Genomic DNA, 24,689 nt, shown 5'->3' with positions numbered 1-24,689 from the left:
GGTCTCCTGCGCCCGTCGGTTCCCCGAGCGGTAGCATTGGACGTGTGTTTTGTAGTGGACGTTTCCATCATGTTGATGCGGCATTTGAGTACTCCAGCCGGCCTGTCGCGTGGGCCTGTCGTCGGAGGGTCTGCTCTCAGTTACGGTCAGCGTTTGACGGCTTCGCGCATCCAGGGGACACCACTTGGAGGTGGCAGACCGCTCGTCCCCCTAGCATATTTTACACAGTTGCCTAATATAAGCCCTACACCCCCCTCCAAATAAGTCCTACTTAAGAGCCCACGCAGCAAGCTGGCCACCCATTCTGTCTGGTTGCCCATGGTGCGGTCACAAGGCTAGGCAGGGGGTGGAGCTTACCTCAGGCCCCCGCAGCCAGGCCATCCACACCCCAACAGCTGCACCAGCAAATGTACAGCAGGAGCTCACATGACTGCTGGCCCACTTCTTCCGCTTGCTTGCAGCCGCAACAGAGCAGGAGGCTGAGCAATGTGCTGGTGCCTGGGCTGCAAGGCAAAGGAGGTGTCAGGGCATGGGTGGCCTGGCTGCAGGGGCCCTGAGGTAAGCCAGTGCATGGCACGTGGGGGAACCTCTACTCCCGCCTTCAGGCAGTGGCACTGGCGTACTTTGGGGCCTCTTGTCCCACCGTAAGCAAACAGAAATGGGCCTCCCGCAAATGAGAAAAAAATAAGACACCCAAAAATAAGCCCTAGTGCTTATTTTGGGACCCAAAAGAAAATAAGACCCAGACTTATTTTCAGGGAAACAGGTAGGAGCATAGATACCATTAGTGAGAGGCAGTCCCACAACTAACCTGGGTCTGTGCCATGTAGCACTTAAAACATGATAACCAGTACCCTGAATTGGATCTAGATAGCAACTGCAGCTGTGCAATGACTTGGGTAAACTGCTAGACACCCAAAACCTCACTTGCCCAGCATTCTGAACTGGTTACTGTTTCCAGATATTATTTAAGAGCAATTAAATTGCAATAATCTATATGCTTGGACCATCCTTTTGTGGTTGAAATGGTTTCTAGGATAGAACAGCATCCATATCTATAATTTCACACTTTGGTTTACAAGCCAGACTTTGAATCCACTTCTAATTTTTGTTTGTTAGCTACCTACAATTGTTATTTGACTCAGTTGGAACGATCTATTTTTTATATGACCCTATTATTATTATTGATTTATTGTTGACTATTACTCAGTGTTCTGTGCAATTTCATATTCTCCAATTATGTCTTCAAATTTATTTTGCTAACGATAGTAGGTCAAAGGAAATGATTCATTATTCACCTAAGCCTTTTTCATGTAATTGTTTTTGCTCTTTTTAACAATTTTCACTGACATTTTATTTGTCTTTTATTTTTATTGCAGTTATCTACCTTGTGATTTTTCATCTGTCATTTGTTATGTTTGCGTGGTCCTATTGGAAGACTATTTTTACATCTCCTGCCTCCCCTTCCAATGAGGTAAATGTTATCATTCACAAAGTTATACAGTTTTTACTATTGAATTGTGTGTGATACTAATGCTTGCTTTAAAATAAGATTTTTTAAGTTTTCTTCTTATTTAGTTTTTCTGTTCCCATTTAATAAATTATATTATAGCACTATTAATGAAAATCATACAATTATTTTCTGAAATTACCTCATTGCCATAGCTTAATTTAGATTTCTTTAATTTGAACAATTTGCTATTTTGAATAAGATAGCTTAGTAATAGTGTTCAAATAGGTGGCCTTTGTGTTCTGTTTCATAATTTTAATATAGGTATAAACCAATTCACAATCTCTACATTTTTATAATCATTCTTACTTTAACAATTATGCTCAAAACAAACTTCAGTCTTGCTTAGGAATGCTATTAATTTTAAGACACCCAAATAATATCCAAATTACATCCAGAGAGAAGGAGAGACAGAAAGAGAGAGAGAGAGATGCACTATGGAACTCCTTTTGCTAATTTAAATTAAACATGACCCTTCCTAAAAATAATTATTTTATCAATGCCCTATAGTAAACAAAAATGCAGCCCGAGACAATTATAATTCAGCAATTTTAATGGTTTTGCTAAAACTTACAGCTTTTCTATTTAGAATCAAACATTATCAGAGTCTTATGTTGGCCTGGATATATCTATTTTCTTTTACTCTCAAAAGTTAGCCTGAAGTGTGTTTACACAGTATGTTTTTGAAAGTAGAAAGGCAGTGGAAGAATATTATATAGTATTTTAAAAATAGACAAATATTTGTGAATAACCATACTGCCCACCTGTCACCCTAATGGGGAGAGAACCATCATTTCTGGGATTGATTGTGCTGGGCAGGCAGAATCCCACAGACAACAGTGCTGTAGATAACAAGCAATAACAAGCAGATAAAGTTTTATGAATCAGAACCATCCCTTGAATCGCATTCAGCATCTCGTTAGATGTTTTTAATTTGTGGCTACGTATTTTTAAAAGCTTAGAATGTACCATAGCACAAGAAGATCTTAAGCCCAGTTTCAGCCTGTTTACAAATAGGTAATACTAAAGAGACTATTCATGCAGATGACAAGGTTTTAAAAGGTATATACAAAAGTTGTTTTGAAGCTGGCCATCTACTTAGATTGGAGCTATAATTCTGTACAGTCACTTTTTATGAAATGCATAGATCCATGTTATCATCCTGTTGAATTGAAATGCTTTCCACATTATGGCATCTTGTCTTAAAATATAAGCACAGTGCTCAGCTTGTCAGTGTGGATTGGCAAAGTGTTGAAATTTTCCAGGGCTTCAGTCGCATGCTTTTATTTAGTGGGTTCATTACTGCATCATTCCTGAATTTCCTTCATCATCCAATTCTTGATCCCTGTAGGCAAGTGAGGGTTTAATGAGTGGAATCCTGTTTCCAGCCAACCAGCGCAAATGTTCATTATATAAATTTGAACAGTGCAGTTTCAATCTGTCTAGGCCGCTGCACATTTTATCTGACAGTCACAATTGCTGAATCCACCAAAAATATAGATAATGTATTTAACATGCATTTATAATTACCAGATAATGCCATATACCTAGCAATAATGTAGAGAGGTAGAAGACATGTGTGTACAGTGCTAAAGAGATGAAAGGGGAAATAGAGTTTGGGTTAGGATAATATGCATTATCTGTTTGATAATACAAACTGGTCAGCTCTTTGATTTTGGGTTAATATTTATTTGAATTAATAATTTATAAAAATCCTGAAACATTCTGTACATATCATCTAAATACAAGTTAGCAGATGCTAAATATAATTAGTAGAAAACAAACATGCTTTTCTCCTTTTCTGCAGTTTTCCTTATCAAAAACTGATAAGGAGCAATATGAAAAAGAAGAAAGACCAGAATCTCAGCAGGAAATTCTAAGAAGAGCTGCTAAAGAACTGCCTGTTTATACTACAACAACATCAAGAGGTAAGCCATTAGCGTTGCCTTCCCTTGACTTGCACCTGATGTGTTATCTTTATTTCTACATCAACAGATTTTCCAAAATAAAAGAATTGTTCTTCCTCATATCTGTATCATGTGAACATTGCTAAAATGTTCCTTAACCAGGCTGAGTTGCACAACCCCTCTACCAACTGCATTTATAGCATCCAGGTTCAAAATGTGCCAGAGATCCATTATTTGCAAAGATATTTTGGGTATTTTGTGAAAAAGGATGATAGTATCTCCCTATTTAAAATGTGATGGAAATGATATTTTCCTCTCATTTTGAAAGTTTTGCATGATGTTTGTTTGTTTGTTTAATTTATATTGGCACTCAATTCACACATAGAGACTCCATGTGGTTAACTCAAAGTTCCAGGTATTCGTTTGTTTATAAAAATATATCAGATGCCCCTCTCAGAGTCATTTCTTTGTGACTCTGGAAGGTATATAGAATAGAATAGAATTATTTATTGGCCAAGTGTGATTGGAACACAAGGAATTTGTTTTGGTGTATATGCTGTCAGTGTTCAGAAAAAGAAAAAGTAAAAAAACATTTGTCAAGAATCATAAGTATACACTTAATAGTAGTCAAAGGGTACAAATAAGCAATCTAATCATACTAGGAAACATAAGCAATCAAATCAAATCAAATCATACTAGTAAACGATCATTTAAAAAAATCATAAGGATACAAGCAACAAAGTTACATTCATGCAGTCATAAGTGGGAGGAGATGGGTGAAAGGAGGGATGAGAAGATGAATAGTAAGGGCAATGCAGACTTAGTAAATAGTTTGACAGTATAGAGGCAAGTTGTACAACCTCCTGTCTGTATGTGGATTCATCATTGTCTCGAATGAGACCAATCAGAGTTGTATCATCTGCAAATTTCAGTAATTTAATGGATGGATCGTTTGAGATGCAGTCATTGGTATATAGGGAGAAGAGAAGTGGAGAAAGCACACAGCATTGGGGGGGGGGGGGGCTGTGCTAATTGTACAGGTATCAAAAGTGATTCAGCCTAGCTTTACCTGCTGCTTCCTGTCTTTTAGGAAGCATATGAACCACTTACAAGTGTGTTCAGGTACCACTGCTTGGTTTAGTTTAGTTAGAAGAATGTCTGGAATGATGGTATTGAATGCTGAACTGAAGTCTACAAAGAGGACCCTTGTATTTGGAGATTCAAGGTGTTGTAGAATGTAGTGCAGAGCCATATTAACAGCATCATCTGTTGATCTATTTGCTGGTATGCAAATTGCAGAGGGTCTAACAATATGGCAATAGAAGGGAAAATCAAAATTAAGAACTGTTCCAGATATCATTTAGATCAGGGGTCCCTACCCTGGGCTGCAGTCCAGTACCGGGCTATGCAAGTGGCAGACAAGTGTGTGAAGCTTTATTTGCACGTGGGCGAGATTAAGTTACATACACAAGACCATCTCCTCCCCCTGCCACCACTGCCACTGCCAGTCCGTGGAGCCAAAAAAGTTGGGGACACCTGGTTTAGATTATGTTCATGTTTCACCTTTCTGTAAATAGATATACAGATATAGATTACTTTCCTATTACTTTCGCAGCTCTGTACTGGAGCTGAATGTCCAATAAAATCTGTATGAATAAATAATAAGTTATTGGAGAGTTGTCACATTACTCCCTACCCATTTATCTTTGAAATATGACTGCCCTGTTTACATTTTGAATTCTTCCAGATTCTGTTTTGAGAAATAGAAAGGTTTTAAAGTCCTAATTCTAAAGCTTTGTATTTCATATCTTGATTTTGAAATCTTCAATATAGCTATTAGATACTGCGATAGATGCCAGCTAATCAAACCTGATCGATGTCATCATTGCTCTGCATGTGACCTGTAAGTATATACCAATTCTAGGTTGGATTGATGAGTCTGTTTTCAAACATATCCTCAAACCTGAAGGCACAGAGTTCCTTTTTCACATAAAGGTAGTCCTCACTTACTGACCACTTCTTCAGCGTGTCTTCAAAATTGCAACAGTGTTGAATGAATGGTACTTAACAACTGTTCCTCAAAGTTCCATTGTAGCACCCTCACAATCATGTGTTTGCAATCTGCGTGCTTGACAACCAGCTTACATTTATGACAATTGTAGCAACATCCCACAGTCATGGTGTGGCCATTTGAGGCCTTCCCTGCCAGCTTACCCCAAGCAAAATCAATGGGGCTTGCCAGCAGGAGAGGTTGCACAGTTGCTCTGATAAGCCCTCCACTTCTTGCATGCCGTATTGCTTCCTTCTGCCCCGGTCTCTCTGCACTTGCATGCATCCTCCTTCCCTGGCCTCTGCAACACTCTCTCTTCCAACTTATATGTGGCCTGCACCAGGCCTATCAAGGCTCATCCCTGCACTCCCTTCTTGGGACTCCTGTTTTACAACCCACATGTCTTGGGGTTATGAGGACAACTGGGAGTGCCTTGGTTTCTATCTTTAAGTAATGCAGTCACACATGATGTAGCACTTTACAGCCGCATCACTTGGCAACAGCAATCCTGGTCCCGATTTCCATTGTAACCCGAGGACTGCCTGTATAAGGTGTTTCTTCATAATAATCTGTTTTGCAAATGGGAAAAAGTATCAAAACTCATTTATTTCATTGGTAACATTTAAATAAGAGAGATTGACAGGCCCATATTCACATAGTGACCTTCCCTGGTTGAAAATGGGCTTGAACTTGCCTAGGAGTTGAAGTCCATAGGTCTTAAAGTTGCCACGTTTGTGGTCCCCTATTATAAACCAACCAGCATATTGATGTGCACTGTTCACTGATATTCATTTTGGGTCTTTCTGAGAGCAGAACAGATTAATTCACTCAAGAATCTGAATGTTTGTTTATCATGCTTTCCATGCCAAGATGCCTTACTTATCATGCCCAAGCAACCAAGCATTGGGAGCCATGGTTACCCAGAACTGCAGTCAAATTATGTTTACATTGGTTATGTTATGCTGTGGCTTCAATAAAAATCACAGAGTGGTTTATGTCAGTGTTGCCATGGCATAGAAACATTGATTGTTCAGATACTCATGAATTTTCCTGATGGCCCTTTCAGGGATGATCTCATTTCAGACACACCAGAAGCAGTTAGATGGTTAGTTTCCTTAGATATTGATTGAAATATCTATCCCATTATACCATAATTCTGTGGTTCCATATTATTATTTTGTTACGGTTTTATTTCAATTTAATATTTTTCTCCTGTATTGTATTGTCCCCATATCTTATATACTATATATATTTGCTGACGCTTTATTTAAACTAAATTTGTATGTTAATGATTGCGTGACCCCTGTAGGTGCCATACACTAAATAATCACCACACAGATTCCTCATATACTTATCCAGAAATACATTAAACACCCAATGAGACATTGTGTATCCTTGTCTTATTCCCTGATCAGATTGAATCTCTTGTTAAGCATTCTATTTATTCACACACATGTTTACCTCTATGTCATTCTTTCTTCATTCAGCAACCAATTCTGAAAATATTATTTAATTCCAACATATTTGCTTTATCATATGCTTTTTTAAAAAATAAACAGAATAAACTTACTTTCTTATATTCAAACATTTCTTTGTGAGCTGCTGAAAATCAAAAAGCTGATCTGCATATTCCTTCGCTGCCATTAAGCTGCAATTCCTCAGATGTTGGTCCTTGTCACATCTATTTGATCAAAATTCTTTCAAGCACCTTATTAAACACACTTAACAAACAGTTCTTGTTTGGTTTTTACATTCACCGGAATATTATTAGGGATATCATCAATCATGGATTCCTACTTTCATAGACAACTAAAGAAGGCGAAGGTTTCCCTGTCCGTCGTGGGGGGTGGCTCTCATTTCCGTTTCTTAACCAAGGGAGCCTGTGTTGTCCAAAGACAATTTCTGGAGTCCTGTGGCCAGCATTGTTATATGCCAAACACGCACAGAACACGTTACCTTCCCACCAAAGTGGTGCCTATCAATCTACTTGCATTTGCATTATTTCAAACTACTAGGTGGTCAGACCTGGGAGAAAGTAATAGGAGCTCACCCTGTTGGGTGGAGCTTGGGTCTCAAATCCAGGCTGTCAGCTTTCCAGCTGACAAGCTCAGTGTTTTTAACCACTGAGCCATCGCACCCCCCATAAACATCTACAGCAACCTAAATAGCACCAATTCATACTTTATGACATACACCTTAGCACTTTCATTCATAATTACTGCTTCAAACCCCTGCATTCATTCATCAATTCCACTACATAAGATTAGACCATGTTCATTCAGTTCTATTTCACTGTATCCATTTCTTTTTCACAGACATATAAAAACCAATTTTCACTTCATACAATGTAATTTAATTAGTTAACCCGTGTTCCATATCCTCATCTCCTTTTACATGTCAAAGTGTAACATTTCATTTGCTATAGCCCATACATATCGTTCTTCACTATACATCCTGACTTCAGTTGTTTGAAGCTTTCACATGTTTTCAACAATACGGGAAAGTCTAGATTGTTTACCATTCATATTGCCATGTATAGCATTCCTTGCTGGTTGTAAAATGGGGGAAAAGACCATCAATTTTGGTAGATTTTTGGTAGTATGCTACAAGCATAACCAAAACTCATGTTTACCCAAGCATGCTCATGCTATTCTTTTCAAACCTATCTACTGTTGCTGTACCCTATGAGTTCAGAGAATGCCATGTACTGATACACACTCAGAATTCACATATTGGGTTTATGGAGATTTTAAAAATACCAAAAGGAAAAGTGAAATTACCATCTCAAAACAAATTATGTAACCATGGCTGTACTGTAATTTAGTTTTTTATTTTTTTAAGTTAAAGATAAGCCAGTTACCTCCCATATATAGTATGGCTTTGAGTTTGTGACAGAAGTAAAATAGGATTCTATTGCATTGACTCTACTACTCTCCTTTCCTGGCAGTGTACAGTCCCATAGTACCATTTCTCACAACCTTCTGAATTCCTGTGTCAGCATTACAGCCCCCAGCTGAAAATGCATACACTCAGTGTATCATTAATGCTGTTGTGCTCCATTAATTTGCTTTAGAATGTGCTAAGAAGGATGGGGTCTCTAGAAGCTGAGTGTGATGCTTTGTAGTAATAGTATTTTTCACAGACAATTAGTGTTTTAATTTGAATTAATGCTAAAGGTAGTGAACACCACATGCATAGGATGGGTGGGGGGGAATCCTTCCAGGGACTTGAAAATGAAAGGTAGTTGTAAAAAAAGTTGTAACTATGTGGAAGAATAGCAAAGTTAAATGGAAAGGGCTCCGCTCTTTCCTTTTGCCGTTTTTGTGCCAAATGCCTCTTCATTGTTTTTCCACATGCAAGAGAATATGCACACATTATGCACGCCTCTATCCATTTCTTCTCCCTGTTGCAAAATGGATTGAGTGAAAAAGAAGTTCTAAGGCGTAAGCATGCCTCTTTTTTGATTGTATTTTATTGTTTTTCTTGATTTTGTTGATAGTATTTTATTGTGAAGGAAAATATATAGGCCTTGTAATATTTTGCTTCTTCCTGATTACTTTAAACAATCTGGATACAGAGGTAGAGTGATCAGTGCTGGAAAATACTCTACTGGAAAAATCTTTGAAAGATCGAGAGAAGATACGTTTATTGAAAAAAGCATAAAACTATTCATTTATCACCTTTGCTTTAATTCAGATGTCTTCTTTTATTTTAGATGTGTACTGAAAATGGATCATCATTGTCCTTGGTAGGTTTTTTTTCTTCCTTCTTGTTTTTGGTTTCGTAACAAAACAAATAAGCAAGCTCTTTTATTATTGGGTATTCACAAAATGAATTAAGAGTAGGAATAACTAAGAATAATTAGGGGAAAATTTAGAAAGTGAACTACTATCTATCTAAATTTAAGTTAGATTGATTTTTATTTTCTCACAATAAAAACCTTAGGTTATTTTCACACTAACAACAAACAACACATTCTCCCATGAGCTGTTCAGAGCATCCAGTAGTGGAAGGTGCTTCAGTCTCTGCATGCCTAAGCTGGGCTTAATTTGGGAAACGCTCCTCCTCCTCTATGGGACTGCTCCCCAGCGTTCCCCAGTTTTGCCTCAGCCTCGTTGAGGATAGGCAGTACTTTTTGTTCTTCCTTGGCCAAAACAGGAGAATTATTCAGCAGGTTTGGAAATAGTCCAGTTGTTTTTGCAGGCTTTTAGCCTCCACATCACATTACGGTCTCCCGATGTTAGCTCTCTCCATCTGGCCGTCAGAGATCGTTTGAATTTTCGGGCAGCACCGTTTCGCGCCCCAAAGCGGTGGGAGGCTTTGGCATTGCTCCCCCACCAACTGCTTGTTCTACCCTCTGCCATTGTGATTCCACATTGCCTTTTTCTACATTGGCAATAGCGGCGTGGGTGTTTTCCCCTTCATCCGAGTCGTATTATTTGATTTTTCCCCTCAGAATGCCGTCTTGGTGTGGAAAGCATAAAAGATTAATTCTTTCCACCCCTTTCCTGGCCGTTTTTTAGCCACGAGGAGAAGCTGTCGGAGGCATGTTCTCCACGCGGTGGGAATTTGTTGCTGGGAAGCGCGCATGCACCAAAAGTAACGGCCATTGTTTGCTCTTGTTTTAAAAACCATGTGGCCGCGCTGTTTGTAACTCGAGCTTTGTGAGGTAGTTTTCCTTCCCAAACAGAGGTTTCTCTTCAGATAACCTAAGGAATTATTACACCTCATTTTCTTATTAGATTCAAGGCCATCCATGCATTATTGTTGGCTTAACCTTCACAGCCTTACCCACCCAGTGGCACAACAGTGAGCACCCAGGCCCGTGTCCGCCTGTGCAGGAAAGCTGTTGAAGGCCTCTCTTTATTATCTTGGCCTTTTCAGGCGTTCTTAATTTGGCTGTTTGGATATTCACTATATCAAGCTGTTTTTCTATTAATTTAGATATATATATTTATATATTTATATCTATATATATTGGTGATTATCATTCACTATAATAATAATAATAATAATAATAATAATAATAATAATAATAATAATAATAATAAATATTCAGTATTAATATCTTAATAACAAAAGATAATATTACTGTGATACGACTCATATTATATATACATATATCTTAAAAAAAAAAAAAGAAGGGGATGATATTATCAGGGCAATGGTCCCTTCTTGGATCAGGCCCCTGGGCGTGCCAACCGCCTCCACAGTATCGCTTTGAATAACGAGCATACTGCATTTCTTTCAATCAAAATGTCAGGCGGTAGTAGCTCTCAGACCTCAACATCAAGGGTCAAAGCTAAATCTCAGCACAAGTCTAAGCAGACAAAAGGTCATTCTAAAGCTACAGAAAAGAATGCCAACAGGCGCCATAAAGCATTAGAAAAGCAAATAGATAAGTGTGCAAGGGAGGCACACAGGTCCTCACAGGACTTTCCGCCCCCCAGTCCAGGACTGTCTACCTCTTCCCACCCTCCTCCTTCCCTAGATCTCTTCCTCTCATCCAGACACAGCTTGGTTCCCCAGAGACAACAGGCCCAGTTACCTGGAACACCGACCACGTGAAGGGCTCCCAAAGCTACATTCACTCCAATGGCTGCTGGTCTTCAACAGGACGACATTCTTCCAGAGGAAATTCCAGAGAGGATGAAGGCGTGGATGGAACTGGCAATCCACCAGGGAATTGCAGCAGGTCTTCAACACGCAGTTCTGACCAGGGAACATCCTGTACCCGCTGATTATGATTCTCAATCGCTAAGGTCATTGACCAGATCAGAGCAACACTATACCCAGGTACAGTTACAGGGGGAAGCGCCCCACCAAGGGCCAGCGGAGGAGGAGGAGGAGGCGGAAGAAATGGATCAAATTGATCAAATGGAACAGATTGAATCAGGATCAATACATGACAGTGACCCAGCCTTGTCAGAAGCAGACCCCTTAGAAAAGGGGATGTCTGAAGATGAGGGCCTTGTTCCCAATCAACCTGTATTTACAGGCTTATAACGCCCACAACTATTCAGATCACTCTTGTTTAAGGCAAAAAACATTGCACGCCTGAACAAGTTGGTCCTTTCTACCACTCCAACTCCTTCAGAAGAGGGACTAGAAGATCTAATTTTCAACCAACTGGTAGTCGAGGAAGATGTGATTCCAGTTCCTCACATGTTTTCAGACCTGTTACAGAAACAGTGGGCGTCTGTAGCGGTTTTTTCCTGCCCCCATGGGATATGACAGGAAATATTTTAATTTGGCCCCTGATTTCTCAAAATTGTTGAATACTCCCGAGGTAGACGAACCTATAGTGGGATTAGCGTCCTCGTCCTCCGTTCCCAGTGAAGCGCTGGAGGCATTAAAGCCAGAGGAAAAATGGGCCAAGCTAGCCCTACGCAGGGCCCATCAGTCTGATGCATGGGCCATCAGAACGGCCACGGCCGCTTCCTTCTTTACCCGTTCTTCTCTCAGGTAGCTCGTCTCTTACGGGAGCATGTCCCTAATTCTAAAATTAAGAGTGCACCAAGATAATCCAAAACTTATAGCAGCCGCTGAATTCTCAGCTGACGTGACTTATCATGCGGTCAAGTTTTCAGCCAGGGTCATTACTTCACATGTCACAGCGCGACGCTTACTATGGTTAAAACATTGGCAAGCGGACATTAAGCACAAACGCAAGTTGGCTTCATCTCCTATTGTGGGAGACAGACTGTTTGGCCCTGCCCTTGACCCACTGCTAATCGAAACCTGAAACAAAAAGAAAATTCCACCTTCCCTTTTTCAGAAGTCAAGTTCTAGAAACCCTCAGTCCTTTTGGAGGGGATCCTTTTGGTCCTTTTATCAGGGACCCTTCTCACCCAGATACCAGAAACCCCCATCATTCGGACCAGGGCAGCAGCCAGAAAGGTCCGACTTTGGGGATAGGAACAGAAGGGGTGGTCAATCCAAGAGATCCTTTCGAGGAGCAGGAAATAGGTTTTTCCGGCGTCCAAGATAACTCCCTGGACCCGACTCCCATTGGTGGATGCCTTAAATTATTCGCGGACCAATGGGACTCCTCAACGTCTAATTCCTGAGTCAGAGACATGATCAGATTTGGCCTTGTGCTGGAGTTTCAATCCACTCCCCCAGACTTCTTTATGTCATACCCTCTTTCCAGAGATCCGGTTAAACACAATCTTATGGAAACAGCTATCCAACATCTACTGGACATACGAGCCATCCAACCAATAGCTACCGACCAACAAGGGTGAGCTTTCTATTCACATCTTTTTGTTGTTCCCAAAAATTCCGGGGGGGGGGGGTGGAGAGCAATATTAGATCTGAAGCGTCTTAACCGTTTCTTAGTATATCGCAAGTTTAAAATGCACACCCTGCAATCTATCTTATTCGGCATCAGAAAGGGTGACGTCCTTATGTCTATCGATCTGACAAAGGCGTGCCTACATATTTCTATTCGGCCTTCCCAATATAAATTTTTGAGATTCTGTTACAATAACCACCATTTCGAATATGTGCCCCTTCCTTTCGGACTAGCTTCTGCCCCCAGGACCTTCACAAAGCTTCTCACAAATCTCGCTGCTCATCTCCGAGGTATCCCTGTACGACTCCAGTGTTACCGTGATGACATATTAATTTTGTCATCTTCCCATCATCAAGCAGTCAGAGATACTCAGACCACATTACAATCCCCACAACAACATGGGTTCTCAATCAATTGGAAAAAGAGTCATTTAACACCTTCGACTCGATTAATCCATCTGGGGGCAGTCATAGATACGGTGGAAGGCAAAGTTTTCCTGTCACCAGATAGACAAAACAGCATTCATCAATTAGTTAAGGAGATCAGGGTTCATAAGAAGGTTTCCCTAGCTGATCTATCAAAATTGTTAGGCAGGATGATCTCATGTATATCATTCCTTGGGCCCGGCTCCACACTAGATCCCTCCAGTGGTTCCTGCTCCCATACCAGTGCTCCGGCTGAAGCAACTCCAAATACAAGGTCAAAGTACCATCAAAGGTCCTCATATCTCTCCACTGGTAGACCAGACCAGTCATCAACAGAGGTTGCCTCTTCAAAGAGCCCCACAGACTTACCATCACCACCGATGCCAGCCTGTTTGGATGGGGAGCTCACTTTCAATTGCTCACAGCCCAAGGCCGCTGGTCCTCCATAGAACAGTCATGCACATAAACTGGTGGAGTTTCAAGCAGTACACCTGGCTCTCCACAGCTTCATTCCACAGGTACGCAATCAGTGCATACTAACATTGACTGACAACGTAACAGCAAAAGCTCACATAAACAGGGGGGCACATAGTCAAAACACCTTATGTGGGAAGCGGAGCGCTTGTGTCATTGGGCAGAGAACAACCCACTTTCCATCAGAGCAGAGCACATTTTGGGCCTGTCGAATACACAGGCAGACTGGCTAAGCAGGGCCACAATCGATCAATCGGAGTGGTGCCTCCATCCGACCCTTTTTCAAGTGGTAGTCAGGAGATTTGGGCAGCCAGTGGTAGACTGGTTCACTTCCTCCCTCAACTCTCAGCTCCCCAGATTCATTTCCAGGTACCCCTCGCAAGGAATGGAGAACTTAAACGTGCCCCGCTGCCGTTGGCCCCAGGGTCTTCTGTACGCATTCCCACCACTTCCACTGATCCCCAAGGTCATCCAGAAGCTGCTGGACAAGAGGGCGGAGCTGCTGCTAGTAGCTCCTTACTGGCCCAGACGGCCGTGGTTTGCAGACCTCCGCAGTCTATCCTTATCAACACCATGGAGAATTCCACCGGACAGGGTTTTGCTAACCCAGGGACCCCTTCAACATCCGAACCCTCAATGGTTGCACCTGATCATCTGGAGGTTGAGCGGAGATGTCTGAAGAGTGACAAGTTTTCCAACAGAGTTATCGCCACCATCCAAGCTGCCAGATGCCCCTCAACAATCCGCATTTACAATGCCACATGGTCCAGTTTCTGAAAATGGTGTACTAAGTCTCACATTGATCCCATCTCTCCATCAGTGGCTCAAATCCTAGAGTTTTTACAAGATGGATTTGACAAGGGATTATCACCTAATACGTTGAAAAGACAGGTGGCGGCCTTGGCATCAGTTGTCACTTGTGAGGGTCTACTGTCTCTTTCTCATCATCCATGCATACGGCGCTTCGAGGAGCCACAAATTTACACCCAGCAGCGGTTCACCATTATCCCACTTGGGGACCTTAACAAGGTCCTCATTGCAGTCACTAAGTACCCTTTCGAACCCTTGAAATTGTCAAGTCTCCAATTTCTGACGTATAAAGTAGTTCCTTCTAACGATCATTTCCACTCGTTGTATTTCAGAACTGGCAGCTTTGTCAATCAGACAAGACCTTTGCATCTTCCATTCTGACCTGGTGGTCCTTCATCCTGAACCTACATTTATACCCAAAATTAATTCAGCTTTTCACAGGGCACAAGAGCTGATACTTCCTAATTTCTGTCCCCGGCTATCCCAAGGGTTGGAACTACAATGGCATCGGCTTGATGTGAGACGAGCATTAGGAATATATATTCACCGCACAGTGACTTTCAGAAAAATGGAAGCTTTATTTGTGTCATTTCAGCCCAACACTCAGGGATGCAAAGCCTCATCTTCCACAATAGGCCGTTGGCTACGGGCTGCAATAGCGAAAACGTATCAGACTCAATCACTACAGGTGCCCAGGGGTATATCAGCTCATTCAATAAGGAGCGCTGTAACATCAGCAGTGTGGGCCATGCAGGCACCAATAACAAATTTGTCGAGCTGCAACCTGGGCCTCTCCATCGCCCTTCATTGGGCAATATAAAGTAGATGTGTTTGCATCCACTGAGGCCTCCTTTGGCAGAAGAGTTCTGCAACAGGGACCAGGAGGGGAGTCCAAGACAGATGGAGTCCCTCCCGTAGGACAGGCCAAGCTTTGGTATGTCCCACTACTGGATGCTCTTCACAATTCATGGGAGAAAGGGCATTGGTACTTACCTGACATGCCCGTTCTCTTTGAGCTGTGAAGAGCATCCAGCCCCACCCTTTTTCCATCTGGTGGGGTCCTGTTTCGACCAACAAATTGTTAGGGCATTGAGGACAAGGGTGTTTATTTCTCTCATCTTCTCCAAAACTGGGGAACGCTGGGGAGGAGTCCCATGGAGGAGGAGGCGCGTTCCCCAAATCAAGCCCAACCTAGACATGCAGAGACTGAAGCGCCTCCCACTACTGGATGCTCTTCACAGCTCAAAGAGAACGGGCGTGTCAGGTAAGTACCAACGTCCTTTCTAGAATTATCAACTATAACTTTGTCAAAATAATAGTAACAAGGGAGGTTTTATCATGGTTCTTAGTTCTTTGTTCAAAAATTAATCTTATTCTTCTTTTCCCCACTCTCACCCTCCCCCACACCCCAGGAAAGGCAGAAACAAGCTAAAAGGCTAGAAAATATTCTGGAAGGGTGACAAACAGCAAATCCTTTAGTTTGCTTTCTATGAAAAAGTAACTGACTGTGATCCTTAGTGTCATGAGGATACAGGCGATCCCATTAGAAACTGTTTTTGAGATCATCTATATAACATGGCTGCTGAAATTTGTTTAACTCTGCTGTAGAAGGAAAAAAAATCTATTTCTTTTTCCTTTTCCAGGGTGAATAACTGCGTGGGATTTTCCAACTACAAGTTTTTTCTCCTTTTTTTATTTTATTCCCTCCTGTATTGTCTGTTTGTTGCTGCTACGGTTCTTCAGTATTTCATAAAGTTTTGGACAGTAAGTTGTTTAAAATTAAAAGTTTTAAACTTAAAAAAAATACAGAAGCATTGTGTTTTCATGCTTCATAGTATACCTAACTGTCATCAGTTTGAGGTCAAGTAGTAAAATACTAAATAATTAAATTTTATATGTAATACATGGTTTTTTGTTCACAGCCCAATTTGCTGTTTTGTGGAGTGTACCTTTTATTTTGGCTTTTCATGCATGTTTTAAGAAAGCACATTATATATGTATGACATTCATATCAACATTGCCCTCGTCTAATTTCAGAATAAACCTGATTTTTAATCTTCATTCTGATTGAATAGCATGACCTGGCTCCATAAATCAGATCATTTTTAATATTGCTTTAAACCTTTGGAATAGCAGCATTGTGGTTTTGGAAAAGAATTGGCTAATATTCATAGACTGTGAAGGATGTTACTTGAATGTGAATAATTTATACAATAAGTAAGCACAAAATGAAACATTTTTATTGTAAAAATAACTTGCACATACATTTTTGCATTAAAAATGCATATATATTTATTCAAGGTAAACCTAATCATGAGGGAGCTATTTATTGTTAACTTGCACACATCTGTGATATCTCTTCATGATTCAGACAAATACAGACATTGTAGACTTAACTGGTACAATTCATGCAGTTCCTTTTCTCTACTTGGCATGTCATGGTACATGCACATGAAGTAATGAAGACTTGGTGCTGAGTCATAGCTGACAAATCAAACATTTTAAATTTCATTAAGAATCCTATTGTCATCCTGGAGGCTACGTTTTCAACTCTAGCATTCTGTCTCTGACACTGCACTTATTTTGTTATTCCTAAATATCTTGGGAACAAGGATTTCTCTCTCTCTCTCTCTCTCTCTCTCTCTCTCTCTCTCTCTCTCTCTCTTTCTCCTCCCTCCCTCCCTCCCTGCTGGGTTGTATGCAACCAGCCATTGTGATCCATAACCACTTATTATTGTTTATCATGATAGTAAACCATAGTTTAGCTTTATTTATTTATGTAATTTATTTATAGGTAAGCCATGTCAATATTTTAGTCAGCTTTGGTACTTGTTATTCTGTAGGGTGTTTTGCATAATCCCTTGCTGGTTGTGTGTGTATGTGTGAATTTGGCACAATCCTTTGAGGGTGTGGGTATGTGTAACTTCCTTCCATGATTTGTACTTATTCTAAGAGTTTCCTAATTCCCTCTGTTTGCCAAATAGGAACATTTCAGCTTACTTAGTGTTGCCAAAACTTTGGCTAAACAATATGAATCTTAATTGTTGTAGAAAATAGGATGAAAAAAAAAATCTATAGATATCTTGATGTATTTGGAGTGCCTGCTTCCATTAGTCCAAGGCAACTGGAACTGGCCCAATGATTTGAGCAGGATAGAGTTTATCATTAAAAAGAATCTGGAATAGAGCCATAGATACACAAGATCTGTTGCTTTTCTAGATCCACAAGCTAGAAAGGTTGTTTTTTATGTAACATTAATTTTGAGCAAAATCGATATCGTATTTCCTTAACATTTCACATTAACTATCAAATATAAGTATTACTTATTACCTTGAGAGGAGGAGGCTTTTAAAAAAAGATTAATTACCGGTGAATAGGGGAATGGGTGTTATCTGATTTAGGGAACAATTTTTTCAAGTAGTACCTGTCCCCCCATTGCACACTTAACCATCAAAGGAAAGCTGTAGAAAACAGCACTTGAGCTATCTGGAGCATCATGCACAGGCTTAGCCTCATTGGAACAAGTATGCAGAATTTCATCAATTAAGCTCAAAAGTTTCCAATTTATTAATCAGCTGATGTCCCCGGAGAAGTATTTGTCTATTCATTGAAAAATATATGAAAATAGTTGAAGATAAAGGAATAACCAAGAAGTGAAAATGACTGCAGAGATTATGGGAAAGCACCAATGCCTTTGAAGATTATCCTGAGTCATTATTGTTGTCTGCCCAGTGAATTTTAACCCTTTTGTGACATCTAAACAAGTTCTCTTTGCCTCATCTTCATCCAGTTTTGCTGCTTTTTTGCCTTTTTGTTCCCTACCAATGTAATTATATCATTATAATCCTTTTTTCTGTTTCTTTAGAAGGAGAACAGATTGAGATGAGGAATGAGAGAGAGAATGTATGTTAGCTTGCATTCAACTGTATATTAAATCCATTTTATTTATTTACCATATTTAGAGACCCACCATCTTTATTTTAGAGCGATTCAGTTCATTTTCTAAAGTGAGTTTTTGGATAAGCCCTAGGAGGTTTTGTCTGTGTGTGTGTCTAAGACTTGTGATGATTCGTTGTTCTTCCAAAAAAAAACCCTACTTTGTTCTGTTAGTCAAGTGGCACATTTCAGCATTTTAATATAGCTTACTCAATTATTAATTCATGTTATTCTGAAGATTTCTGAGTTTGGCGGTTTGCTTGCAGATATTTAATTACTCAAATAAGTAGCATTATTAATGCTATCAGGGAGTTGTGTTTGCTCTCTGTTTTTATATAGTAGCTTACTCTACAGTGTTGGTGGGGATATGGTTTTCTCTTTGATTAGGATATTGTTCTTGATTTTTTTTTGTCTCATGTTAATCTTTGCTTATTCCAGGTATTGGCTCTGGAGAGGATGTACTCTTGTTTTTGTTGTTGTTTCCTTAATGTTATATGGACATTTTTCAATGATGTGTAAATGTGATTTATCTTGATGTATCTATTTATGGCTAATTTGTCTGAATGTCAAGCTTTGAGGCATTCCATAGCATTATGGTCTGGGATGCTCACATTTTTCCAATTGAAACCATGGTTGAGTCTATCCATGTTGTGAGAATAAGATGTTTTCATCATGTCTTCTGATTGCTATTTGATGTTTATGGATGCACTCTGTTAGTCTTCTGCATGTTCATGCCTGTTCACGTTATTAATTTTTTGACATGTCTTTTTGTTGGAATATTGCTTCCAGCTAATATGCACACATTTAAAAAGATTGCCTGTGTACATGTATTTTATTGTACATGTATATCAAAAAAGCAGGAAAGAATTTGCAGAACTGTTTTCAACTGGAATTAACAGCTAAGATTGCAAGGTAGAGAAGCTGGATAGAGCATTTTTATCTGTGTTAATACTTTTCCTAAATATTCTTCCAGGAGATGAAGAAGTGCAGGGACCATTTGGATTAAGGAGTCAGAGAAATCAAATAATAAATCATACTGCCAAAATGCTTTGATTCATAATTGGGTAACAAATTTTAGTTCAAATTATGATGAATGTAGACAGAAATTACCAGTAAGTTTCTTAGTTGATTTCTGTTGTAGAGATGGTTCCAAGTTGGGCTTCCAATAATGAAAATTAGAGAGAGCAATGAATAGATCTCATAATTTTAATGGTGTGCCTTGAATGTACATCATTAAAATCAGTGCCTCCTTTATCTCATTATGCAAACACAAGTTCATCTTCACATATTCATTCAGTGAATGTAAACTATTGGCCTCTTGACATTGAATACTGCACGCTTTACACCTTGTGCACGCAAAGACCATCAATTTTCTAACAGCATTTTTACTTGTTTCTGAACACTAGTCATAAGGGGTAATAGACTTTTAATAAATTGTCTTTATTTGTACAAAGCTTTGCCGCAGGAAATCTGCTGAGAATTGTCCAAAGGTAAAATGCAATTTAAGCAGTAGTCTCTGCTAGTGTGTTATTTTGTACATTTATTTCTGATAGTGGGTTACAAGATTATTATACAATATTTTTAGTTCTTTATAATTAGCAATATGCATTTTATTTAATGCCTGAGAGACAAATTGGTGCTCCGAAGCATAGCATATACTGACAGAAAATTAAATTGATGTTAATGTCTATATTTTATTAATAAAAAAGCAATTTCAGTTCCCCATTATATTGTCATTGTTTAAAAGGAATATTCTGTTAAATTCTTAATATGAAGCTATTAAGTGTTTAATAAGGTATTTAGCAATTTGAGCATATAAAAATTGTGCTACATTAATAAAACATTAAACTTTTTTCTTAATATATGAATCTTCAGTGTATGGAAAATATTTTTAAAATATATAAAAAAATTCTGTTTTCCTTTCTCCTGTGAGCAGTGTACTCTGTTACGATACAAAGCTGTTTTGAAATGTATGAGGTATAATCTTGTTTAAATAGTTTAAACCACTGTATTAAACTTGATCATATCACATGATGTATCATAACATATCGTGATATTTTTTGCCTTTGCGGAGCTGGTGTAGGCGTGGCCTGCGTGTGACATATCTGGCCCGCGGGCCGTCAGTTTGACAGGCCTAATTTAAATCCTCAAATGTTTGCAACAAGTAAATACCATATATACTCGAGTATAAGCTGAGTTTTTCAGCACATTTTTTATGCTGAAAAAAAAACCCTCGGCTTATACTCAAGTGAGATTCCCTCTGAAAAAAAAAATGTTGTGGAGCTCCGGAGCTGGGCAGCCGCTTCCCTGCTTCCGTGTTTTCTTTGCAACTTGTAAGCATGGGGGTAATCGGAAGCAGAAAAGTTCTTGCATGAGGATATATTGTTTTTTCTTTATTTAACTGTTTTTTTGGGGGGAAAAGACCCACCGTCATGTGAGAATGCTCAGACACGAAATCTATCCGCCTGAAAATATGTGGCGGGGGAGGGGGGGATTTTAACAGAGGGAAGACATAGGGAGAAGGCAAAAGTGACGGAAGATCCTTCAGCCCTAGCTGCTTTCAGTCTGCTCGGGAGGAGGAGGGGGAGGAGGAGGTGGTGGCAGCGGCTCGCGTTGTTTTCTGAGATCGCAGAAAACAACGCGAGCCGCTGCCACCACCTCCTCCTCCCCCTCCTCCTCCCGAGCAGACTGAAAGCAGCTAGGGCTGAGGAAACGAAGCCACCTCAGCTCGCGTTGTGCTGAAAAACTCGGCTTATACTCGAGTCAATAAGTTTTCCCAGTTTTTTGAGGCAAAATTAGGTGCCTCGGCTTATATTCGGGTCGACTTATACTCGAGTATATACGGTAAGTGAGATGATTCTGGTTAGGCCACTGCAATGTCTTCAGAGGATGTGATCCAGAGTCCATACCATCTCAGGATCTCAAGGTGTTTTCCTCATACACCTGCAGTTTGATTCTCTTCCCATTTGCAGAAAAATAATCATTATAAAGAGAATAAAGGAAGGTCTTCCTCCCTTGAACTTTAAAGTGCCTACAGGAAAACCTGTCAGAAATTTGGTCTTATTCTTCCAGCCTAGATTATGCCCTTCCTGAACCATCAATATTCCTTGAGCTCTTTGTTCACTGTCAAAAGAGTCTTCACTGAAAAAAACTAGACTAATGCTTTCTGAAGTCACTTTATTTGGGGAAGAAGGGTAGCACCCCCCAAAAATGGTAGCCTTTTGGTTCCCCTTCTTAGACAGTGGATTATTGGGCTCCTTTTAGGAACTGTTATCCTTGTGTAGGCTGAAAGTGGAAAAAGTTGGCTTACTTCCCACAACAGTAGTCAAAAATATACATTTTTGGATTTTAAACATTTGTGTATCCTTTAAAGTGGCTATCCATATCACCCAAGAACATAACATTAACATTAAAAAAAGTAATAAGACGGGAAATAAAATTTTTTATCATACACACACATGTTCCAGTTAAAAGAAAAACAAAGTGGAGTACTTCCTTCTTTGAGTTAATTTAATTAGTTCATGGATCAATCCTTCTCTGATTCTCTCTCAAGATTATACTGGGAGAAGGGAGAAAAATGCTGCAGTGTTGCTTGTCTGCACCTAATACACGGCCATTTGTTTAACACCAAATTAATCTTTAAATTGATTTCAAGAGAAAGCATTAATCAACATCAGCTGAAATATACATGGTTTGGAGTGTGTTGGGGATTGGGAATACCATGGGCTCTGCAGATCCAAGTGTTGTATTAGATTGCCTCTTTTTGCAGATCTCTGCCCCTGCTAAATATCAGCTGCAAAGGTTTTCCATACTTATTGGTTGCAAATACAATCTGAAAAAGTCAGCCTTCTCTTCTGTAGATAGTTACTTTTTCCCTTAGTAGAGGAAATCCTGAAAAGTCTTCTGAGGAGTCGAAGGATTCCTGTCTTAAAATCTAGTATTTTCAAGACATTTCATTAAATTTCTTAAATGCATCATTTACAGGTATATTGTTTTATCATTCTTTTCTTCCTTAACAAAAACATTGCTTAAATCTTTCTTACTTCATCCAGCACAATAATTATTCCCTTGCTAATCATGAATTAGTCCGTCTTGCAAATTTGTCAACTCTTCTATCCTTCCTTAATGTCAAATTTAACAAGATGAATGTGAACAATATTTGTTTTCCTCCTGACTTGACTGGCTGGCAGTCAGTTGTTAATCTTTCCAGTTCAGTGACTTTTGTGTATTAGTTGTGAAAGTTATGACCACAAGAAAATACACAGTATGCTGTCAAATTCACATGTAAATGTTAATTACTGTAATGAATTCATGTTATTTATTTTAATTCAGAATAAAATAGTTATAAGAAAATAGCATTTGAACAGAAAATGGATGAAAATGCATTAATACAGTTTTCTTTTTCTTTTCAGAACGAATTACCAGACACCCGTGCAAAATTCCATGTTCTTTTCCTTTTCTTTGTGGCTGCCATGTTCTTCATCAGCATACTGTCATTGTTTAGTTACCACTGCTGGCTGGTTGGTAAAAACAGATCAACAATTGGTTAGTAAATTACAGGGATTCTTCTTCTTATTATTATTATTTCTGTTCTTTAATTTCTACCCCATCCATTGACCAAGCAGCTCCAAGTTCTCCAACTCATTCTCATAATAACTCTGTGAGCTGTATCTGTGTTCAAAGTTTATCTGACCCAATGGAATGGAATAGATGGAAGGAACCTTGGGGGTCTTCTAGTCCAACCCCCTGCTTAGGCAGGAAACCCTATACCATTTCAAACAAATGGTTGTCCAATCTCTTAAAAACTTCCAGTGTTGGAACATTTAAAACTTCTGCAGGCAAGTTGTTCCACTGATTAATTGTTCTAACTGTCAGGAAATTTCTCCTTAGTTCTAAATTGCTTCTCTCCTTGCGTCCTTGTATAAAGACACCTCTAAAGTGTCTTTAGACTTACAATCTTGTGTCAGCAAAGGTCAGGTTTCTTTTCTTATCAAACTAAATTTAACATAACTAAGAAAATGAAGAAAGGAAATGGGAATCATGATGATAAGAGTTATTTCTAGCTACCGAAACTTTTTAGGGAATTGGAAAGAAAACATCTCCCTATTGATGCCAGGCCATAATCACTTCACTATAGTCTACACACCCATTGCCTATTTAAAGGGGAATAAATAAGTATTTCTATGTATTCTGAGCTTAACCATGCATGCTTCTAGATTATACAAAATGGAAATTACAGCAAAGTAGCTTATTCTGTATGAAGAAAGTAATATTAATAATTACAAAGGTCTTGGAAGGAAAATTATGTTTTTTAATTGCTGACCAAAGTAAATATTGTACAATCCTGTTTAGCTAGCCAGACAAATGGTAGCATTCTAAAGTATTAATTTTCTTTCTCTCTCTTTTTTTTAGTTTTTATAATGGTCTGATCAAATGAAATAAAATTGATGTTGTAGATTTGTATCTGAAACAGTTTTTTCTCAAATGTAGTTTAAGAGCTGTAACATATTTTATAGCCTTGCAGGTGACAATATTTTCATGAGAGATGACTCAATCTAAGAGATGCTTTATTCTGTTATTATTAATATTCCGTCATGGAACACTTTCTCACTTTTCTAAATTGACTAATTTGTTTTCCTTTCTTTATGTGTGATATAGAAGCTTTCCGGGCACCAATGTTTCGAAATGGGCCTGACAAAAATGGCTTCTCTCTTGGATGTCAAAAAAACCTAAGAGAGGTTTTTGGAGATGAAAAGAAATACTGGCTGCTCCCCATTTTTACGAGGTACTGTCATTTATATATTTTAGTTATAAATTCTAAATTTGGGGTATAGAGTTCAAAAGTATATAAATCTTCAAATGATATTCATCTTATATCACTATATATTCTGGTCTGTGACCATAATTAAAAATGGATCTAGCACTCTAAATTAACACACTGATATAAACCAAAATAGTGCCTTATGATTACTCTTAGCCATACACGTAATCCTTGAATTATGTCCACTTGTTCAGTGACCATTCAAAATGATGACAGCACTGAATGAAGAGCAAAGTACTACCATTCTACAAAGATGCGGCTACTGTAGCATCCCTGTGATCACATGATTGCAATCCAGACATCCAATGCCTGGCTTCTGATTACAGGGTCAGGTGATCGCACGTTTCCTACATTTCCTGCCAGCTTCCCACAAACAAAGTCACTGGAGAAATAGGCAGGAAGTTGGAAGTTGCTCCTGCTCCTGACATACCCCATAGTGTTGGCCCACAGGACCCATCT

General features: G+C 39.2%; 1 protein-coding gene across 4 annotated transcripts in view; it reads left to right on the top strand.

The window, feature by feature from the left end:
* Positions 1–24,689, top strand: part of ZDHHC20 (zDHHC palmitoyltransferase 20) — a 67,458-nt gene that overhangs the window by 29,764 nt on the left and 13,005 nt on the right. For 2 of the 4 annotated variants that reach the window (XM_087937151.1, XM_087937152.1), the window contains 8 exons: positions 1,380–1,474; positions 3,318–3,438; positions 5,251–5,320; positions 9,183–9,215; positions 16,117–16,237; positions 19,864–19,899; positions 22,822–22,954; positions 24,068–24,194. In XM_087937151.1, coding sequence (XP_087793277.1) covers positions 1,380–1,474; positions 3,318–3,438; positions 5,251–5,320; positions 9,183–9,215; positions 16,117–16,237; positions 19,864–19,899; positions 22,822–22,954; positions 24,068–24,194 — 736 coding nt within the window. The remainder of the gene's footprint in view (positions 1–1,379; positions 1,475–3,317; positions 3,439–5,250; positions 5,321–9,182; positions 9,216–16,116; positions 16,238–19,863; positions 19,900–22,821; positions 22,955–24,067; positions 24,195–24,689) is intronic. The other 2 variants (XM_026708954.2, XM_087937154.1) reach the window with 1 other exon arrangement.

The sequence above is a fragment of the Pseudonaja textilis genome, chromosome 7 (genome assembly GCF_049901715.1).
Source record: "Pseudonaja textilis isolate UNSWEBS1 chromosome 7, rPseTex1.2, whole genome shotgun sequence".
NCBI lineage: Eukaryota > Metazoa > Chordata > Lepidosauria > Squamata > Elapidae > Pseudonaja > Pseudonaja textilis.
The sequence above is the reverse complement of the archived record's forward strand: the minus strand, read 5'-3'. Positions and strand labels throughout refer to the sequence as shown.